This window comes from Cebidichthys violaceus, unplaced genomic scaffold (genome assembly GCF_023349555.1).
Source record: "Cebidichthys violaceus isolate CVI_PGR_0920_01 unplaced genomic scaffold, fCebVio1.0.p SCAF_26, whole genome shotgun sequence".
NCBI classification, from domain to species: domain Eukaryota; kingdom Metazoa; phylum Chordata; class Actinopteri; order Perciformes; family Stichaeidae; genus Cebidichthys; species Cebidichthys violaceus.
This window is the reverse complement of record NW_027176439.1, coordinates 1533832-1550564: the sequence shown is the minus strand read 5'-3', so window position 1 is coordinate 1550564 and position 16733 is coordinate 1533832. Positions and strand designations below refer to the sequence as shown.

The 16733-nt window shown below is 40.3% G+C and overlaps 1 protein-coding gene across 1 annotated transcript in view; it reads right to left on the bottom strand.

The window, feature by feature from the left end:
- The window catches only part of LOC137879847 (protein unc-13 homolog B-like), a 69688-nt gene extending 53703 nt beyond the window's left edge, over nt 1-15985 (bottom strand). The window contains exons 1-8 of the mRNA XM_068720776.1: nt 15914-15985; nt 13400-13619; nt 12240-12467; nt 6883-7024; nt 4995-5164; nt 4611-4726; nt 3064-3227; nt 279-429 (exon numbers count right to left, since the gene is read on the bottom strand). Coding sequence (XP_068576877.1) covers nt 279-429; nt 3064-3227; nt 4611-4726; nt 4995-5164; nt 6883-7024; nt 12240-12467; nt 13400-13619; nt 15914-15985 — 1263 coding nt within the window. The remainder of the gene's footprint in view (nt 1-278; nt 430-3063; nt 3228-4610; nt 4727-4994; nt 5165-6882; nt 7025-12239; nt 12468-13399; nt 13620-15913) is intronic.
- Between the last annotated feature and the right edge of the window lie 748 nt (nt 15986-16733).

Genomic DNA, 16733 nt, shown 5'->3' with positions numbered 1-16733 from the left:
CTTAAACAAGTTTATTTTGAAAAGCCAGTGTATGCATGTAACAAGTGGAAATAGACACTAGGGGAATAAGAACGTGTTACTATTTCACAATGACATATCTTGTTGTTTGTTTTAAAATCCTCTTCCACTGTGGACACCAACGTGCATAAAATCATCCGAAAGCTGCGTCTGCACTCAATCTACGTTCCAACAGGTGACGCTTTGCAAAGAAAATGCCAAATGGTCTCGACTCGTCGGATTGTGTTGGAAAGATTCGTGTTTATCTGCTCGTCACTCACCCCGAAGTTGGAGGCTGCAAATCTGGCCGGAGCGGAGACGTTGGTGGAGGCGGTCGGGTGGGCGTAGAAGGCATTGATGTTGGCCAGCAGGGTGCTCATCACTGCCGGCACCCCTGACAGCATGTACTTAGAGGACAGGCAAGAGAAATGGCTGTGGAGGGAAGGAGAGGAGAGAGAGAGATGGGAGAAGGAGAAAGGTATGGTTAGCAGGTTTTTGGAAGGAGGGAGATTGAAGGTTTAAAAGCAGTAAGAGGACGGATATGTAGAGGGAGGAGGAGACAGGTGGAGAGGGAAGGAAGGAGGACGACACGGAGAAACCAGAGAGAGATCAGAAGGAGGATGGAGGCATAATTGGAGATGAAAGAGAGGTGGGAGGGAAACCAACAAAGATGAATTAAGTTGAGATGAAGTTAAAGCAGTTGATCAACAGTGTACAATTGTAGCCATTTTTTCTCCAACTTCATTATCACGAATAGAGTTCAACACCACTTTTTGAACGACTCGTTTCAGAAAATCCTTATCCTAAGTGTTTTAAGCATTGAACCAAACCAATCGACTATGAGCTGAATTGCAAAACATTTAATTAAGAGCAAAACAATTAACACTGAAAACAGAAAAGACAGGCAAAGGTACAGAACTGTGTACAGAATTATTTTACGAGTGAAGGAAATGACTCAGCCCACATTCACTTGCAGCGTCTAGAAACTCCCCAAAAACGATTAAACTAAAACTGAAATGAAGACAGATTCAGTCACTGCGTGGCTAAGTGCTCTCCTCTAATGTTTTTAGTAACACATTTTGGTGAACTATTTTGGTTCCATCAGAGTAAGTTTCTTAAAGAACCACCATTGTAACACATCCATGGTAACAGCGAGCTCCACTAGAGTTGCTCTTACAGGATTTGTGGTGGTGTAGTACTTCCCCATGACATTTATATCATACAGACTTGTGTCTTCAGCAGGAGCGGAAACTATTGTTTCACATTCTCATAGCTCGTGATGAATCTACCTCATGTGGTTAAAATCTTCAATTCCGAACATAAATGGCATTTTCTCTTTCAGAAACTCACTGTTGAGCTCTAAATCAGACACATCTGTATTATGAAACAGCTCATTTACTTTTTATAATTATGTAGTCAAGACACTCACTACTGAACCAGGCAGCTGTCAGCGGTCAGGAGGAGCCTGAAAGGTACTGAATTTATTCCTTTATATTAATATCATTAAAGGTAAACTGAGGCTACTCAGTAACAATGGTTGTATATGTTCTTTGTCTGAGGTAATAACTCAGATTAGAGGTTATGAGCTATCAGACTTCAAGACGAGGGGACAAGATGTGAGCACTTATTGGGCAGGAGAGACAATAGCAAGCTGCATCATGGGAAGTTAAGGATCCAGCATTTTTGATGCCTGACTTAAAGTCCCAGTGAAGCGGAAGTCAGAGCGTCTTTAACTTCTTTAAATCTGAAGCTTTGCATTTGATTGGACCACTAAAAATGTAGGCGGGCTTAGAGGACTGTGGCTCCACACACACTTCCCTTGTCGCTCAAAGTTGCACATTGATTGATGGATGTCAATATTGTCATATTTTGCTTTACAGGAAAAACAAGAATTGGATTTTGATATAAAAATACAAAGAAACAGAATTTGATTAATGTTATTATGCACATATTGTTAAATAGTTGCACAATAGGACCGGGGGATATGATCGAAAGGTTTAAAAAGGCCTTATTCATTTTATCTTGAATTTAAAGTCAGGATACATCTTTTTAAGAGTTTTTTTGTATTAATCTCCTGAAAATCCCCTCCAGGCCTGTTTTAAGACATCAAAATACTCTGCTTTGAGTAGTAGTAGTAGTAGTAGTAGTTTGTCTGAAAAAAGTTCCACATTAAATATTCTGAATTTTACATCTACACGTTGTCACTGTGACGGTTGTGAGTCCTTGGACTAAAATGTATTCTCCAAATGTTATCCTTACAACTTATTAAACACATTTTATGACACATTGTTTTGCTGTTAACTAATGCACAAAATTATAAATATTTGTGTACAAATCAAAACAGAAATTTGACAGCACAAGTTCGAGAGTGTAAAAATATTTCGACACCTGATGGGATCCACAGAAGCAGACACACATATGAAGAGTTGGTTCCAGTGAAGGAACCAAAATGAAGCTTTCAGTGAGATGTGAGACGTAACTATAATGGCTACAGCGCGACTGTGTATTTCAATCACCATTTCCATTTGGCTGTGTTATTGGATGGCTCATATCCCCATTTCCTCTGGGACACAGTCTGAGACATTTCTGCTCACAACTTCAATCCACTCAATGCTTCCCGGCCTGATTATGTTACATGTTTGTGCTCCAACCCAGAGACCCACTCTGTCCCTTTAAGGTTAAACTACATTATTAATGTAATTAAACCACAGTGTGTAAATGTGTGTGTGTGCATGTGTGTGTGTGTGTGTGTGTGTGTGTGTGTGTGTGTGTGTGTGTGTGTGTGTGTGTGTGCGTGCGTGCGTGCGTGCGTGCGTGTGTGTGTGTGTGGGTGTGTGTGTCTCCACCTGCCTACAATGATCCAATCTCTGTGGTGGCAGATCATCTTTTCTCATTAGATAAACTAATTTGCATGCTGTTTATAGTTCATAACAACACACCCACACACACACACACACACACACACACACACACACACACACACACTGATTTCAAGTATTTCCTGATTGGATTAACCCCCACACATGCTCACACAATCGGCTAACGTCATGGAGACGGTGAGCTTACGTCATGGCCTGGTAGATGGACTCGATGCCGTAGCGCATGGCGAACTCGTCCACGATGTCCTGCTTCACCTCGTCATAGTAAACCTTCCACGCGTCGTCTCCCTGAGCCGCTGGGATCTTCACCACGCCGGCTCCCTCTACGTCCGTCGAGAAGTGGAACATGTTCTAACGAAAGGGGAGAAAAAAAAAAAAGGTTGAGAGAGCAGGAAAAACATCAGCAGTGCTAAAGGAAGTAAACAACAGCCTGGTTACACAACAGCGGGGTGAGAAGTTCTGGCTTCAGAGGTTGTTGAAAACTCATCAAAGTTAAATACAAGCAGAATAACAGAATACAATTCTGATTTGGGACACGACACTGCTGGGTGAAAACATAACTTGTTCTTGCCAACTGAGAAATTATCCACATCTGGATACTTTGTTTTCTTTCTTTCTTGTTTGTCTTTTTCATGTTCCAGCAGACTCAACCATCAGAAGCAATTTGTCGAATTTGAAAAGGCTTTAAATAAAGTAGAGTATAATCAGATCTGTGTTGTTTGGAGAAAACTCCAACATATTCTTCATAACAATATTAATTTCTTGTTTGCTCTTTATGGAATGATTGCTTAAAGTTACTATGAGGAACATTCATTTTGTGTTGATTCTGGCGGCCCCCTTTGACAAACGCCGTAGTGTTTTTGAGCACCAGAGTCCCTTTAGAAAACCTCTCATTTTACTGCAGCAGGGTCTGACAGTCTGCCCCGCTCAGTCCTGATTCTGGTTCTCCCGTGCCTCCCTTCCCTCCAGCGGGTCCAGCAATATGTCCTGGGTCTCCAGCAGCATGGTGTCGGTGTTGGCTCCCAGAGAGGAGAAGCTCTGCTCCTGGAGGAGGAGGAGGAGGAGGAGGAGACGCTGCTGCTGCTGCTGCTGGGAGCTGAGCTCTCCTCCTCCCTCCGGAGCTCCGACTGCAGTTCCAAGGATGCAGGTGAAGCCGGATCTGGGTCTGTCCACGGTGGACCGGTCTCTGCTGGAGTCTGAGCTGAAGGAGTTTCTGGTGAACCTGCATGATGTCATCTGGTTTCACCAGAATCCAACCCGGTGTCACCGATGACGAGCATTCAGAATAACTATATAGAAACAGACCATCTTCTCTCTGATGGTCTGGTTTACTGATGGAGGTCTGATAGAGGATCAGGACTAAACTGAGACTGGTTCAGAACCATATACAAGTTCCTCATTGTTACTTTAAGCAATTAGTCAATTAATAGATACGTTTACTGTATCTGCAGATATTAATTGACAACAACAATTTTGATTACAAATTCATTCAAGTCATTTAACAAGCAAACATACGGGTTTCAATGTGAGGATCTGTTGCTGTTTTGTTCTCTTTGTTCTCGATAAAGAACTCTCAATGGACTCCAGCGTGCATGTGTGTGTGTGTATTAGTGACAGATACAATCCGAGCGAGACTCCAGTTCCCCATAAACTTCCTACATCAGCTTATTCCTGACATTACATGTATATGTGTGTGTGTGTGTGTGTGTGTGTGTGTGTGTGTCTTTGTGTCACCTCATGAAGGCAGGTGTACTGTACGTGGTAGGGTGCCACCTTCTCCTCTCCCTCGATCTCCACGCTGATCTGAAGACGAATGGCACCAGACACCGCCGACTTGTCTGTTCTCTTTTCTGCAAGTGGAGACACACGCCCACACACACACACACACACACACACACACACACACATTACTCTGAAGTCGTACATCTCTTCAGTTGAACTTCAGTTGAACTTTGGATCTAAGACGACAACTAAAACTGTGAGCACTCCAATTGCCGTGCTAATGAGCAAATCTGCACTCTGAAACACAAACACACACCAATCACACACTCCCATCTACCCCATAAACACACACACACACACACACACACACACCACGTCTCCCATATTCCTACATACCCAGGTTGTACCAGACGTCCATCTCTCCGCTCAGAGTTCGGACCTCGATGATGCTCTGACCCAGGAAGTCGTCGGACTCCCTCTTCAGACGCTGCTTCACTCGCGACTTGATGTCGTCATCTTCGTCCCAAACTCGCAGCTTGACGCGATCGGACGAGTTGTGGCACTCGCTGTGGAGACAGAGGACGGGTGGGCGGCGGACGTGTTGTTTTAAGAAACGAGTGAGTGTCGGAGCAGATGGCTAAAGTGGAAGGTTTGCACGCGTAGAGCAAATTAACACACATTCATAAATACTTTGCGCCTCATGGTCCTTCTGTGGTGACGAGCCACCAAACATGGATTAAAACAGTAAAAAATGTTTTTGATGATTTGGCTAAAACCAGATTAAATTTGAATGAGAAATTATAGTTTATTATTAGATGTCTGCATTACACTCTTCTTTTAGGGAACGAAACATGTCGTATACAGAGATAAAAGCAGAGTAAATCAACCTGATTTTAAAAGAAAATTGTGGATTATGTGCTAAATTATTAAAATTATTATATTGAATGATAAAGTGGGTGAGAAACAATTTAATCATGCTATTACATATAACTGTTGTTTACACATTCGTTGTTGTTTATCCCTTCAATAACTCTATTTCAATATAAAACAGCTGTTAAATGTTTGAAAATAGTTTCTGAAATGCTGTTAAAAATATTTTGACCGGTATAATTTTGATTTGACCATTTTGACAAGATGTCTATGCGTCTTTTGATCCAGCCTGGTCTACAAAAATGCACTTTTAATAATATTTTGAGGGAAACATACTTTCTCCCGAATTACGTATGTTTCTGAATCATTACAAATATGTTTCTTATCAAAGTCTGCAGAAGTCAGCACGTAGGGAGGAGATCAGGGAGTGTGGACGGGTCAAACAAGCCCAGGACTTTCACCCAGGAGACTGCTGTTAGTGTCCTGTGTGAAGCCAAAAGTTAAGGTTGACTTGTTTTAATTTACGTCTGTAATTTAAATAAATGTATTCCTTATACTACCAATAACTTTGTTGAGCAGTACTTTATCACAAGCTGACAGTGGTGGAAAGAAACTCAGTAAGTTTAATCAAATAATGTAATTGAGTACTTTTAATTATAATTATTATATATAATAAAAATATATATAAAAATATATAATTATTTTTTACACACTACATTTATTCACAGCTATAGCTGCTTTACTATAAAACTTTGTATGAAAATATGTATGAGTTTATAAAACATGACACGCCTCCACTTGACTACAACCATCAAGATTTTGCTTTCTCGTCATTATAATGCAATTATTTAACATATTTAGCACTGAAAAATGAAATGCTAGTCCATGTTCTGACAGTAAAAACATAAATAAAACATACATGTGTAATATATATCACTCTGCACAAATAATACGTCTGATACTACTGTGATTCCATAATTACTGTACATACTGCATTTTTACTTAGGTATGATTTTTCTATTATCAGGACCTGTGTTGGTAATGGAGGTTTGAAGGCCCTGCATACCTTTACAGGTGACTCATAGGACTCCATGTACTAATAAATATGATGTGTTGTACCAGTCAGGTGCACCAAAGCCAACAGCAGAGTGAGGGAGATGTCAGTGTCCACACACACACACACACACACACACACACACACACACACACACACACACACACACACACACAGTCCTGACAAAAACTCCAAACAACCAGAAGAACTGAAATCCCCGGTGTAGTTTTACCACAGGTGTGCAGGACCTTAAAGTAAAGGATCTGAAACCTTCTTCCACCACCGCAACGCGACACTGACTCTGTTTTTCTGCTCCAGCTGAGCTCTACAACCACGAAGAAAATAACAAGGTGAACTTACAAGCTGAATTTTTCCTCCCAGACTGGGTTCAGGTTTCCGTAGATGGTCTTTGTTCTCTTCTTGGTCTTCCCAACTTGGATGGTGACGTACGGGTCGCTGGAGCCCGTTCTGTCCTTGGCCTGGAGACCCTGCGCACTGACGACTGAAAACACACACAAACAGAGGGAATGACTATGAAAATTGCATAAGAACAACAAAACACCTACTTGTTGCCAACATCTTTCTGTCTCATTCACACACACACACACACACACACACTCACACACACACACACACACACACACACACACACACACATCAAAACACAAGGTATCACCCACACAGTTATGCAAAGCCTCGTAACACAAAAACGGTGACTCACAGCCAACATTTCTCACCAAATTACTTAAACAACTGTTGCCATCTGATGTTCTGTGCAACAGGTAGTCAAAGAGGTCTTTTAGAAAAAGAGGTGACCTCCCCCGGCTTTCAAGTGAGAAACATCTGGCCACCACAGAGACCATGTTTGGATTATATGAGCCGACATGCATATTTGTTTCATTTTAAATTACATCTTTTGCACTGCTTATTGTTTCTGTCCAAAATTACTCAAATAGCTGTTTGCCTTGAAGACCATCTGTCTGTCTTCTATTGTATCCAAGTTATAGAAAATTGTTCTGATCGATGGAGATTTAAGACTTATGAGCCGAATATGAAAACATTTCTTTGAGATGGAGGGTCAACAGGCAACCAGGAGGGTCGTTTGAAGGCAGAATGAGTAGGATTTTCATAAACCCATTCTAGCATAGTATACAGGATGCCAGAAAAAGATTGTCCCAGTACTTTGTATGAAAAATAACAGGATGGTCTACTGCATCCGGTTGCATTTTGCCAGCATGCTTTTATGGCTATTCTGACCGGCAATCCTCTTTGCAGCGGATATTTGACAAAAAAAACTACAAATATTGCAAGGCAAAACAATGAGCGGGCTGCAGGTGTGTTAGTGTGCACTAAACTTGCAGCTTATGTTGTGGTAAAGAGGAACATAAGGGTAATGATTTAAACCAGGAAGAGTACAGGGGAGCTTACTCATCTGCCAAAATAAAAGCCTAAATCCAATATTGTTCCCCATTTTCCACTTTGCATTGCGGAATAGTTTGACATTTTGAAGATATACACTTATTTACCTTCTGGTGGAGAGTTAGACGAGTGTGTGATACCACACCCACACCCGTTAAAAAATATAAAGCTACACCCAGCAGCTAGTTAGCTTAGCTTAACCCAAAGAGTGGAAACAAGGGGAAACAGCTAGCCTGGCTCTGTCCAACGACAACATAATTCTCCTCTAGAACTCACTAATTAACATGTTGTATCTCTTTTGTTCAATCCAAACAAAAACTGAAAGTGTACTTTTAAACGTCCAAAGCATCTGTGTGGTACACTGTGTGGAACTAATTGGGATCATTTTTATTAAAGCTGACAGGGGGTCAGAGTCGGCTCTGAGTCAGCAGCCCATTGAAACACAAAAAGAATGTAATGATGACACTTACAAAGAAACTGTATTTCATGTGGATTGATTTAGGCTGGTCTTATCCAGCATTCGTAGCAATGCCTAAACAAACAGCGATCTTTCAGCCAGGAGACAGCTTTCCCCGTGAGAAACAGAGGTTATTTTAACCCAAACGACGATATATTCCTAAACCTAAGTGTTTTTGTTGCCTTAACATCATTAAGTTGTTTCCTGTGAAGACAGAATTTTTTTTTTTGAAGACTGTATGCATGTAACGAGCGGAAATTGACACGTGTTGCTGGCTTTTGCAGGAAAACATTCAAAAAATGAGGAGTAAGTTTCCGTATGGTACCATATGAACCGTATGAGGATACGTTGATTGACTATTATGGATGATATGTGATCTGGTCAGTGGCAGCTCCCCCCCCCCCCCCCCAGCCCTGACGCGCATCCCTCGCTTAAAATGTGCAAAAGAGAAAATCTGATAAATGCTTATATACTTGCTTTTTTGTGTGCTCATACATACAGGTGAAAAAGGACGTACAAAAACGACGTGTTTTTGTACGTTGGAGACAACAGGCATCTTTTTGACTTCTTTCTGTGTGTTTAAGACTCAACATCACGATCCACATCGGTCCCTGTAATGTCTGTGATAGCGGTTCATTCTGATGCATGTAATCTGTGCTAAAGGGAGTTTTGCATGTTAATTGGTTGAGATAATTCCCGAATGAAATCAATGGATTCTTCAAAGAGCTCTCTGTAGAGCGTCTCCTGTCAGTCCACCGTCTAGTTCAATCACAACTTGGCTTAAAAACAAAACTGAGTTTGAGTTGAAAGTATGTCTGAATGTATTTCAGATGGGGGACATGATTGATTCATGCAAAATGGAAGAAAAAAAAAAAAGGAGAAATGTGACAAAAAAGTAAATGTGAGAATTTTCAACTTAACTCAACTTAAATGATTTATAGACGCCTGTCAAAGAATGTTTGTTAAAACTATCCACCGTGTTTGAGAGGACAAAAATTGGCTAAAGCTATATGACGAAATAATGTAAATTATAATATATGTGTAGTGGCAGCTTATTTTACTGTCCTTCTTGCAGGATGTAAAGGGTTCTGACTCGCGTAGACTACCATGTCTAACTTACATGCTCTTGCAGGCTAAACTTTTCTTGTTAGCTGTGCAATTATGAGGCTCGTAGGAAAAAGTAGTTGTATTCCGTGTAAACAAAAAATAGACAAAATCCTTATGTAATAAACGGAGTACCATTATACGGACCTTCTGCTGGCTATAACTAAAAAGTCCTGCTCCATCAAAGCCTGACTAGCACTGAAAACCTACTTAAAGGAGTCAACCAAAAAGTATCCAATAGCAGGACAGACTGGAGGAGCCTTTATCTTAATAGGGCAAAAAATGTTTCGCTGCAATTCTGCAATTCAGAATCCAGCCTGACACATTTATGAAAATTGGGTAACACTTTATAATAACTATACACTATGAAGCATTAGTTAAGTATGAGTAAACACTTAATTCATCATTTATAAAGCATTGTTCCAACATTAACAGTAGTATACAATTCATAACAACAGTTATACATGTTTTATTCTTGATTAATAAGCTCGTATATTATGTGTTTGGTGATTATGTTTTCATACTTTATAAATGATGGATTCCCCATTTGTAAATTAAGTATTATATACATTACAAACCAATTATTGAGGAGTTGTAGATGATTAATAACATCCTCCATAACGTGTTAGTAAATGATTAGGAACTTATTTAGATGTACATTATTCATGAATTTATATATATAATGATTTAGATATGCACTAATGGTTAGGGACTATGTTAATATATGCTTTATAAATGCGTATTAATAGTGTAATTCATGATTAATTCAGGTAGTTACTAGTCATTTATTAAGTATTTTGTGTGACCTCATTTAAAGTGTGGACTATCTGTGCCTTACAAAGCATTTATAAATGACATTGAAAGGCCGTCAGTGCTTTATAAATGATGAATTAAGTGTTACCGAAAATTGTTTTCATTGCGTATCAAAAGTTCACTTCTGGAATCTGTAAACAGAGGAGACGTCACCATGAGTGCATGTGACACAAAGTGCCGGCTGAAGGCCCGTACCTTGCGTGTCTCTCTTCAGCCGAGCTCATCCCCGGTGATCGGGGGAGACAAGGTGTGATGGCTGCCATGGCAACACTGCTGCCACTATATGGTGTGTGATGTGTCTGGTTGCTCTGGCAACAGCGGCAGTCATGTTTGGCAAAAAATGAGGTGTCTGTTTAAATTAGTGAAGCTCGCAGATAAACAGTTCAAAGTTTCTCCACAGTTCAGAGCAGGCCGTCAGAGAAAATGATGAGCTTTCATGGACGTGGAATAGTTTCTTTTTTTTTTTTTATGTGGAGAAACCTGACGCGCTTTGGTTCAGAAACGCTTCACATTCTCACAGCTGCAGGTTTTCACAGCCATCAATGTCAGCCGTGCCGCTTTCTTCAGGTTTGTGCAGGGCACCGAGGTTCAAACCTTTGAAGAGATTTACCATCCAGCTTCCTGGGATGTGAACACGCACGAAAACTTCTTTTTTAACTTTCTATCACTGTCATGAAGTATTGAAATGTGTTATTCTGATTTCTCATTAAAATCCCAGTTTCATTTTGGAAAACGGTTCCAAAGCAATTACCAGAACACTTTTGAATCAAGAACTTTAGCTTAGTTGTACTTATTGAATATGGTACTTTATATTAAAGTAGAATTACCGCCTTGTAGTTGTGTGCTTCCGCCTAACTTTATATCTATCATACCATTTTGAAAAGTGTTTCAAGGCCTGTTGTGTGTCTCACCTTCTGAGTTCTCATTAAATCCCAGTTTTATTTTGTAAAACGGTTCCAAAGCATTTACCCAAATACTTTTTTCTAAGAATGTATCACTGTATTTTAGGCATTTAGAGAAAGCCTTATTATTTTTACCAATTGAACATCCTGCTTTGTACTACACTGGACTGACCGCCTCAGGGTTGTACGCCTCCACCAACCAGTCACGTTGCAGATTACATCCATTGCTGTCCAAAATGTCATTGCTTCATCATTTTATCTTTTTAGACATTGGTGCGAAATCGTCACAGTTAGACCTTTGACCGGCAAATTCGTATCAATTATTATTTGAGTGGAGAATGATGTCTGGTCCTCCAGGCGCTCCTGAAAAAAAAAAAAAAAAAGCGCTGCAGCCGGTGTGGCTGATGCGTCAGCTGATGCTGAGAATAAAAAGGCCACGCAACCTTGAGTTTGCTCTGCAGATCGACTTCACACAGAGATATGAGTGTTATATGCACAGTACAAGTGTGGTGACACTTCGACACAGACTGCTGTTGCTACAAGCCCTGTGAAGATTGACCAGGTGCTTCAGTAATAATGGAGAAAGACAAAGTGAAAGAAAAGACAGCTTTCCCTGTCTCTCACTATACGTCAAGTTTGCCAGTCTGTGTTCATACATGCGCATTTGTGCTGTTTTGTGTTGTGTCTTTCAATAAGAGTAAGAAAAAGTACTCAAAGTACCCCCCCCCCCCCCCCCATTTGTTTTTATGGGGGGAGAGACAAGAGGTTGTTATATGCTGTACAGATTGTAAAACCCTCTAAGGCACATTAGTGATTTAGGGCCGTACAAATAAATTGGTAAACAGAGAGAGACAAGAGACTAAAAGGACAGTGTAAAGAACAATGTAGCACATTTTTGCAAACCTTCTGTCATCTAAAACACATTTAATGTAGTTAAAATGAATAGATGTCCCCTATGGAGTATTCAGGTAACTATTCACATGTTTTTTTCCATTTCAAAGGTCAGAATTCAGTGGACATACCGTTGATGGTGATCTTGGCCGACCACTTGGAGGTGCCGTCAAGGACGCTCTGCTTGATGGTCTTCATGTGCTGAACGTGGATCACCTTGGTGATGTTGAACACCTTCCGGATCTCCTCGAAGATCTCCGGCTTGTTCCTCTCGCGGATCTTCATCCTGTCCTTCATAGCCATGATGATGTGCTGCGTCCGGTCCTCAGCCCCGGTCTTGGAGCTCTTCTCGGCCGCTCCTGAAGGCGACAAGGTGGGAGGAAGCAAAGGAGAAGGGTGGATGATGAGTTCCTAGAAACAACATCTTTCACTTATGCTAAATGATGGACCACGTCTTTTTTCTTTTAGGTTTAACAGTTTTCTGGCATCATTCTCCAGCCTCTCCTCACACTTATTCTACAGCATGTCTACAGCTCAACAAAACTAAATCACATTTTCAAAGCTCAACTTAAAGGGCCAGTGTGTAACATTTCAGAGGAATCTTTTAGCGGAAATGTAATGTTTTCATCAGTGTATAATCAACTGAAACTAAGAATCGTGTTTTCTTTATCTTAAAGCGAGCCCTTCTTTTCAACATAGGGAGCGGGTCTTCTTCACGGAGTCCGTCATGTTGCAACGCCATGTTTCTACAGAAGCCCAGAGCGTACAAACCAGCGCTCTTTAGAGAGACTTTCACGTTTTTATCTTATCTGAGAACCACCATAGATCTCCAACATACGTGTAAAACCGAGGTGAAGTGAGCCGCAGAGTGCAGAACCGTGGTACCGCCAGCTTCCACCGTTGTAAAGAAGTGTTATTACGGTAAAGATGGCCTCTGAGCGAGGTCAACGGCGTTACCATTGTTACACACTCTTCGGCTCACGTTACCGCAGTCTTGGAAAGGGAGGAGAGAGCTGAGATCTGTTCAGTTGCTTGCAATCTGCAACCACAGCACTAGACATCACCACATCCTACACACTGTCCCTTTAAATGTTGGGAGCTATGACCACAAAAAAGCATTACATTCAAAGGATAAGTACTGACTTGGAAGGTCAAATTTTCAGCAGACTTCTCAGTCAATAATAAATATTCTTTGGGTTGGGGTAAATCTGTATACGGTACAGAATATGGGACATTTGAGCCCTCCTTCTTATGCGTTTCAATTTCTAAGTAGTTTAATAACTTCACTCACTCTGCAGGCAGTCGGCGTTCAGCAGCTCTTGGCATTTCTCGTGCACTTTGACGCCGCACTCCGCACAGCGCATACCCTGCCGGGCGATGCCCCACAGCAGACCCTCGCACTCGTAGCAGTAGGTGGGCGTAGTGGCGGTCCAGACCTCGAAATTGTGCGGCGTGGTGCAGGAGATGGGGTAAATCAGAGACTGCAGGGTCTTCTTGTACACGTGGTTTTTCTGTTGGATTGAAGAGGTTCAAAAAAGAAAGATGGATGGATGTAGGAGATGTGGGACAAAGGTAGAGGGTGCAAGAAAAGAAGCAGGATGAGAGAAAAAGTTATGCAAGAGAAAAAACAACAACAACAACAGGGTGGAGCAAAAGCAAGAACGGGAAAACAATGGAAAAGGGATTGAATGAGTAACTATATCAGCTCCAATAATTGTCTGTCTTTCTTCACATGCTGATTTGCTGACAATGCTTTCAAGAAAGAATTGTCCTTAGCATCAACGCAGGATACAAAAGGACGATTTCAAGGTGGCTGGTGATAAAATTACATACAAATGTGGAATAGTGCTAATTTGTGTTTTTATAATTCTTTATTGGTAAACTAAATTCTGCTGTTGTCCAGTGCAGGAGGGGAGTGGGAGGAGGTGAATACATATCCACAGGACGAGAGGACACCTTGACTAGAAGCCCAGCTTGATTTGGTGAAAACTGAATTTGTATTGTGGGTTTTATTATTAATGCTTATAAGTATTTTTCTTATTGTAATAGAGATTGTAATATAGTGGTATCAATAGTGCGGGAGATTGCTTTCAATAAGAAAAATAATTTGTTCTGTTGTGGGTTTCATTGCTCTCATCTCTGCCTCTGGTTTTACTCAATCTTCTTCTAACTGCTTTGACTTTTATTGATCTGACCTGTGTTGTTTCAATCATTTGGGCCTTCTGACTTTGTTTGTCTGTCTTGTACTTTTACCTCTGATTTACTTCCTTGTCCCTGTGAAGCATGCTGTAGCTTAAAAAAAAGAAATCCTTTATAGATAATGAGATTTCCACTTTGGCTACATTGTTATTTCCAGCATTACTAAGACTAAAAAAAACTATGGACGAACGGATGACTTTCATTTTTGGCACCGTTCTTGCACAAATTTTTCACAGGTTGTCAATTTGAATGTTGGACATTTCTTTATATAATGCTACTTCCATCTGTCAGCATAATCTAATTATGGAACAGTTAACATTGTGCGTACAGTATAGACATCTTAATATTATAGTGTGTGGAACACCTATCTGTAAATCTGGTAAAGTCCGTAATTCATGAGGCACATGTGCCGGTTCTTGATATATTTCTGCAGATGTTTGTGTCTGTTTTTACTTTTGTAGTATAAGTAGATTGTATAATCAGATTTTTGAGATTTCTCACGGATTTGTTAGCTGATTCGATTTCCTGTCGTAGTCCACAAAAGTCCACATAGTGAGGAGGTCATGGTGGCTGATTGGGTCGATTAAACACAGGACTTTCACCCAGGAGACCGCTGTTCTTGTCCCGTGTGAAATCAAGAGTCAATGTTGACTTATTTTAATTTATGTCTGTAACTTTAAAAACCTAACAAACCTACATATTTTAAGTCAAACCATGATGTCGTACTCAACCTAACCAATTTTTGTTGTGTTATTGTTTTGTTTTGTTTATATTCATAATGTTAACCATGTGTTTAAAGCTGCGACCATAATCCCATATGGTCCATAATAAAACGTAGTTGATAATTCAGTTTATTGGTGTTGTTTGGGAACGTCATTTTGACAGCTACAAACAAAAAATAAACATCTTAGTATTTATTATTGTTTTGTTTTTTTACATTACTTTCAGCTCACTCCATCTGTACTGTATGTGTGATAATGTGTAAATATAGCAATGCACACTTTCAATTCCCTCTGCAAGCATTTTGTTTGACCTGCATTTGATCTATAAACTACAACTTCAGGACTCTTTTTCAAAAAAATATCCTTTTTATGTTCGGTTATTGTCAGAATTCTTTTACCTTGTAATTAAACTGTATCAATTACAGTCTTTTAAATTTGGCAGGTACTTTGTTCTCCACTGCAACACTTGAATAATTAATGTTACACCTAATGCAATGTAATCACCACCATGACTTGACACAGTACAGCAGGAAAGGTAAAAAAATAAATAAAATAATGAAACCTCATCCAGTCAAAGGAAGCCTTGCTGCTCCTGAAAACAATAAAACCTGAAGCTGCCCTAAAGTCGACTCAGCAAAATTCAGAGCCTACATTATATTGGATCTTCAACAAACAGATTAACAATACGGCTACAGCATAATGATTGCAGGAGAACAGTTGGTGTGAAAAGTGTGTGTGCAAATATAAGTTACAGCAAGATAACTGAAAAACCATAACTACAGTGTATATATAAGTGTGTGTGTGTGTGTGTGTGTGTGTGTGTGTGTGTGTGTGTGTGTGTGTGTGTGTGTGTGTGTGTGTGAGACATGTATTTGGCCACTCACAAGCTCTTCGTCTTTCAGCGAGGTCCGTGTGGCCAGTGTGTGGGCGAGTCCAGCTTTCCTGGACTGTATCATAGACTGAAACCAAGAGAGAAAACATCAGTGAGAAACAGCCACAGAAAAAGAAAAAAAAACCAAACAAACAAGGAAGGTAAAGATAAAAGGAAAAAGGAAAATAAAACTTTCAGTTAAAAAAAATTCAAGAAATCAATTGTCTTTGTGATGTTGGGCTTTTTCGACTTTGAAGGTTGAGGAAAACTTGCAAAAAAAAAAACCCTCACTCATTTGTTCTCCTTCTCTGTTTGAACATTTATGGAAACACGTCACACGTCTCTCCTTTATTCCCTCCTTGAGGACAAACACCAACACGTTTGTATTTCTATGTTTGTGAGGAGCTTCACTGACTGAATCTGATGTTATAATCGAGTTTGTCTGGCCCTGCTACAGACGCTACTTCAATAGACTTTGCCGTCTCATAAACAGTTTAAAGGTGCTGAAGTCGACATTCAGAGCATTAATAAAGCAAAAAACTAATATTTTCTATGTAAGGATAATGTAAACTTATGGGGCAGACAGACTTCTTGCTGGGACTAGTATCAATCCAAATTGTTTTATTGTGAGTTGCCTGGTTTTGTAGATATGGGCCGATGACGGCACTCCGATTCTGCTGCTCAACACGCCAAAAAGAAAAACTCAACTGTTGTGAGCAGTACCGATTAGAAACCAGGTTCTTTATACCGAACCACACCGGCATACCGTATCACCGCGCAGAGGGAAGCACGCATTTGTGTTGCTCATTAGAAGAAAAATAGTTCCGACATAA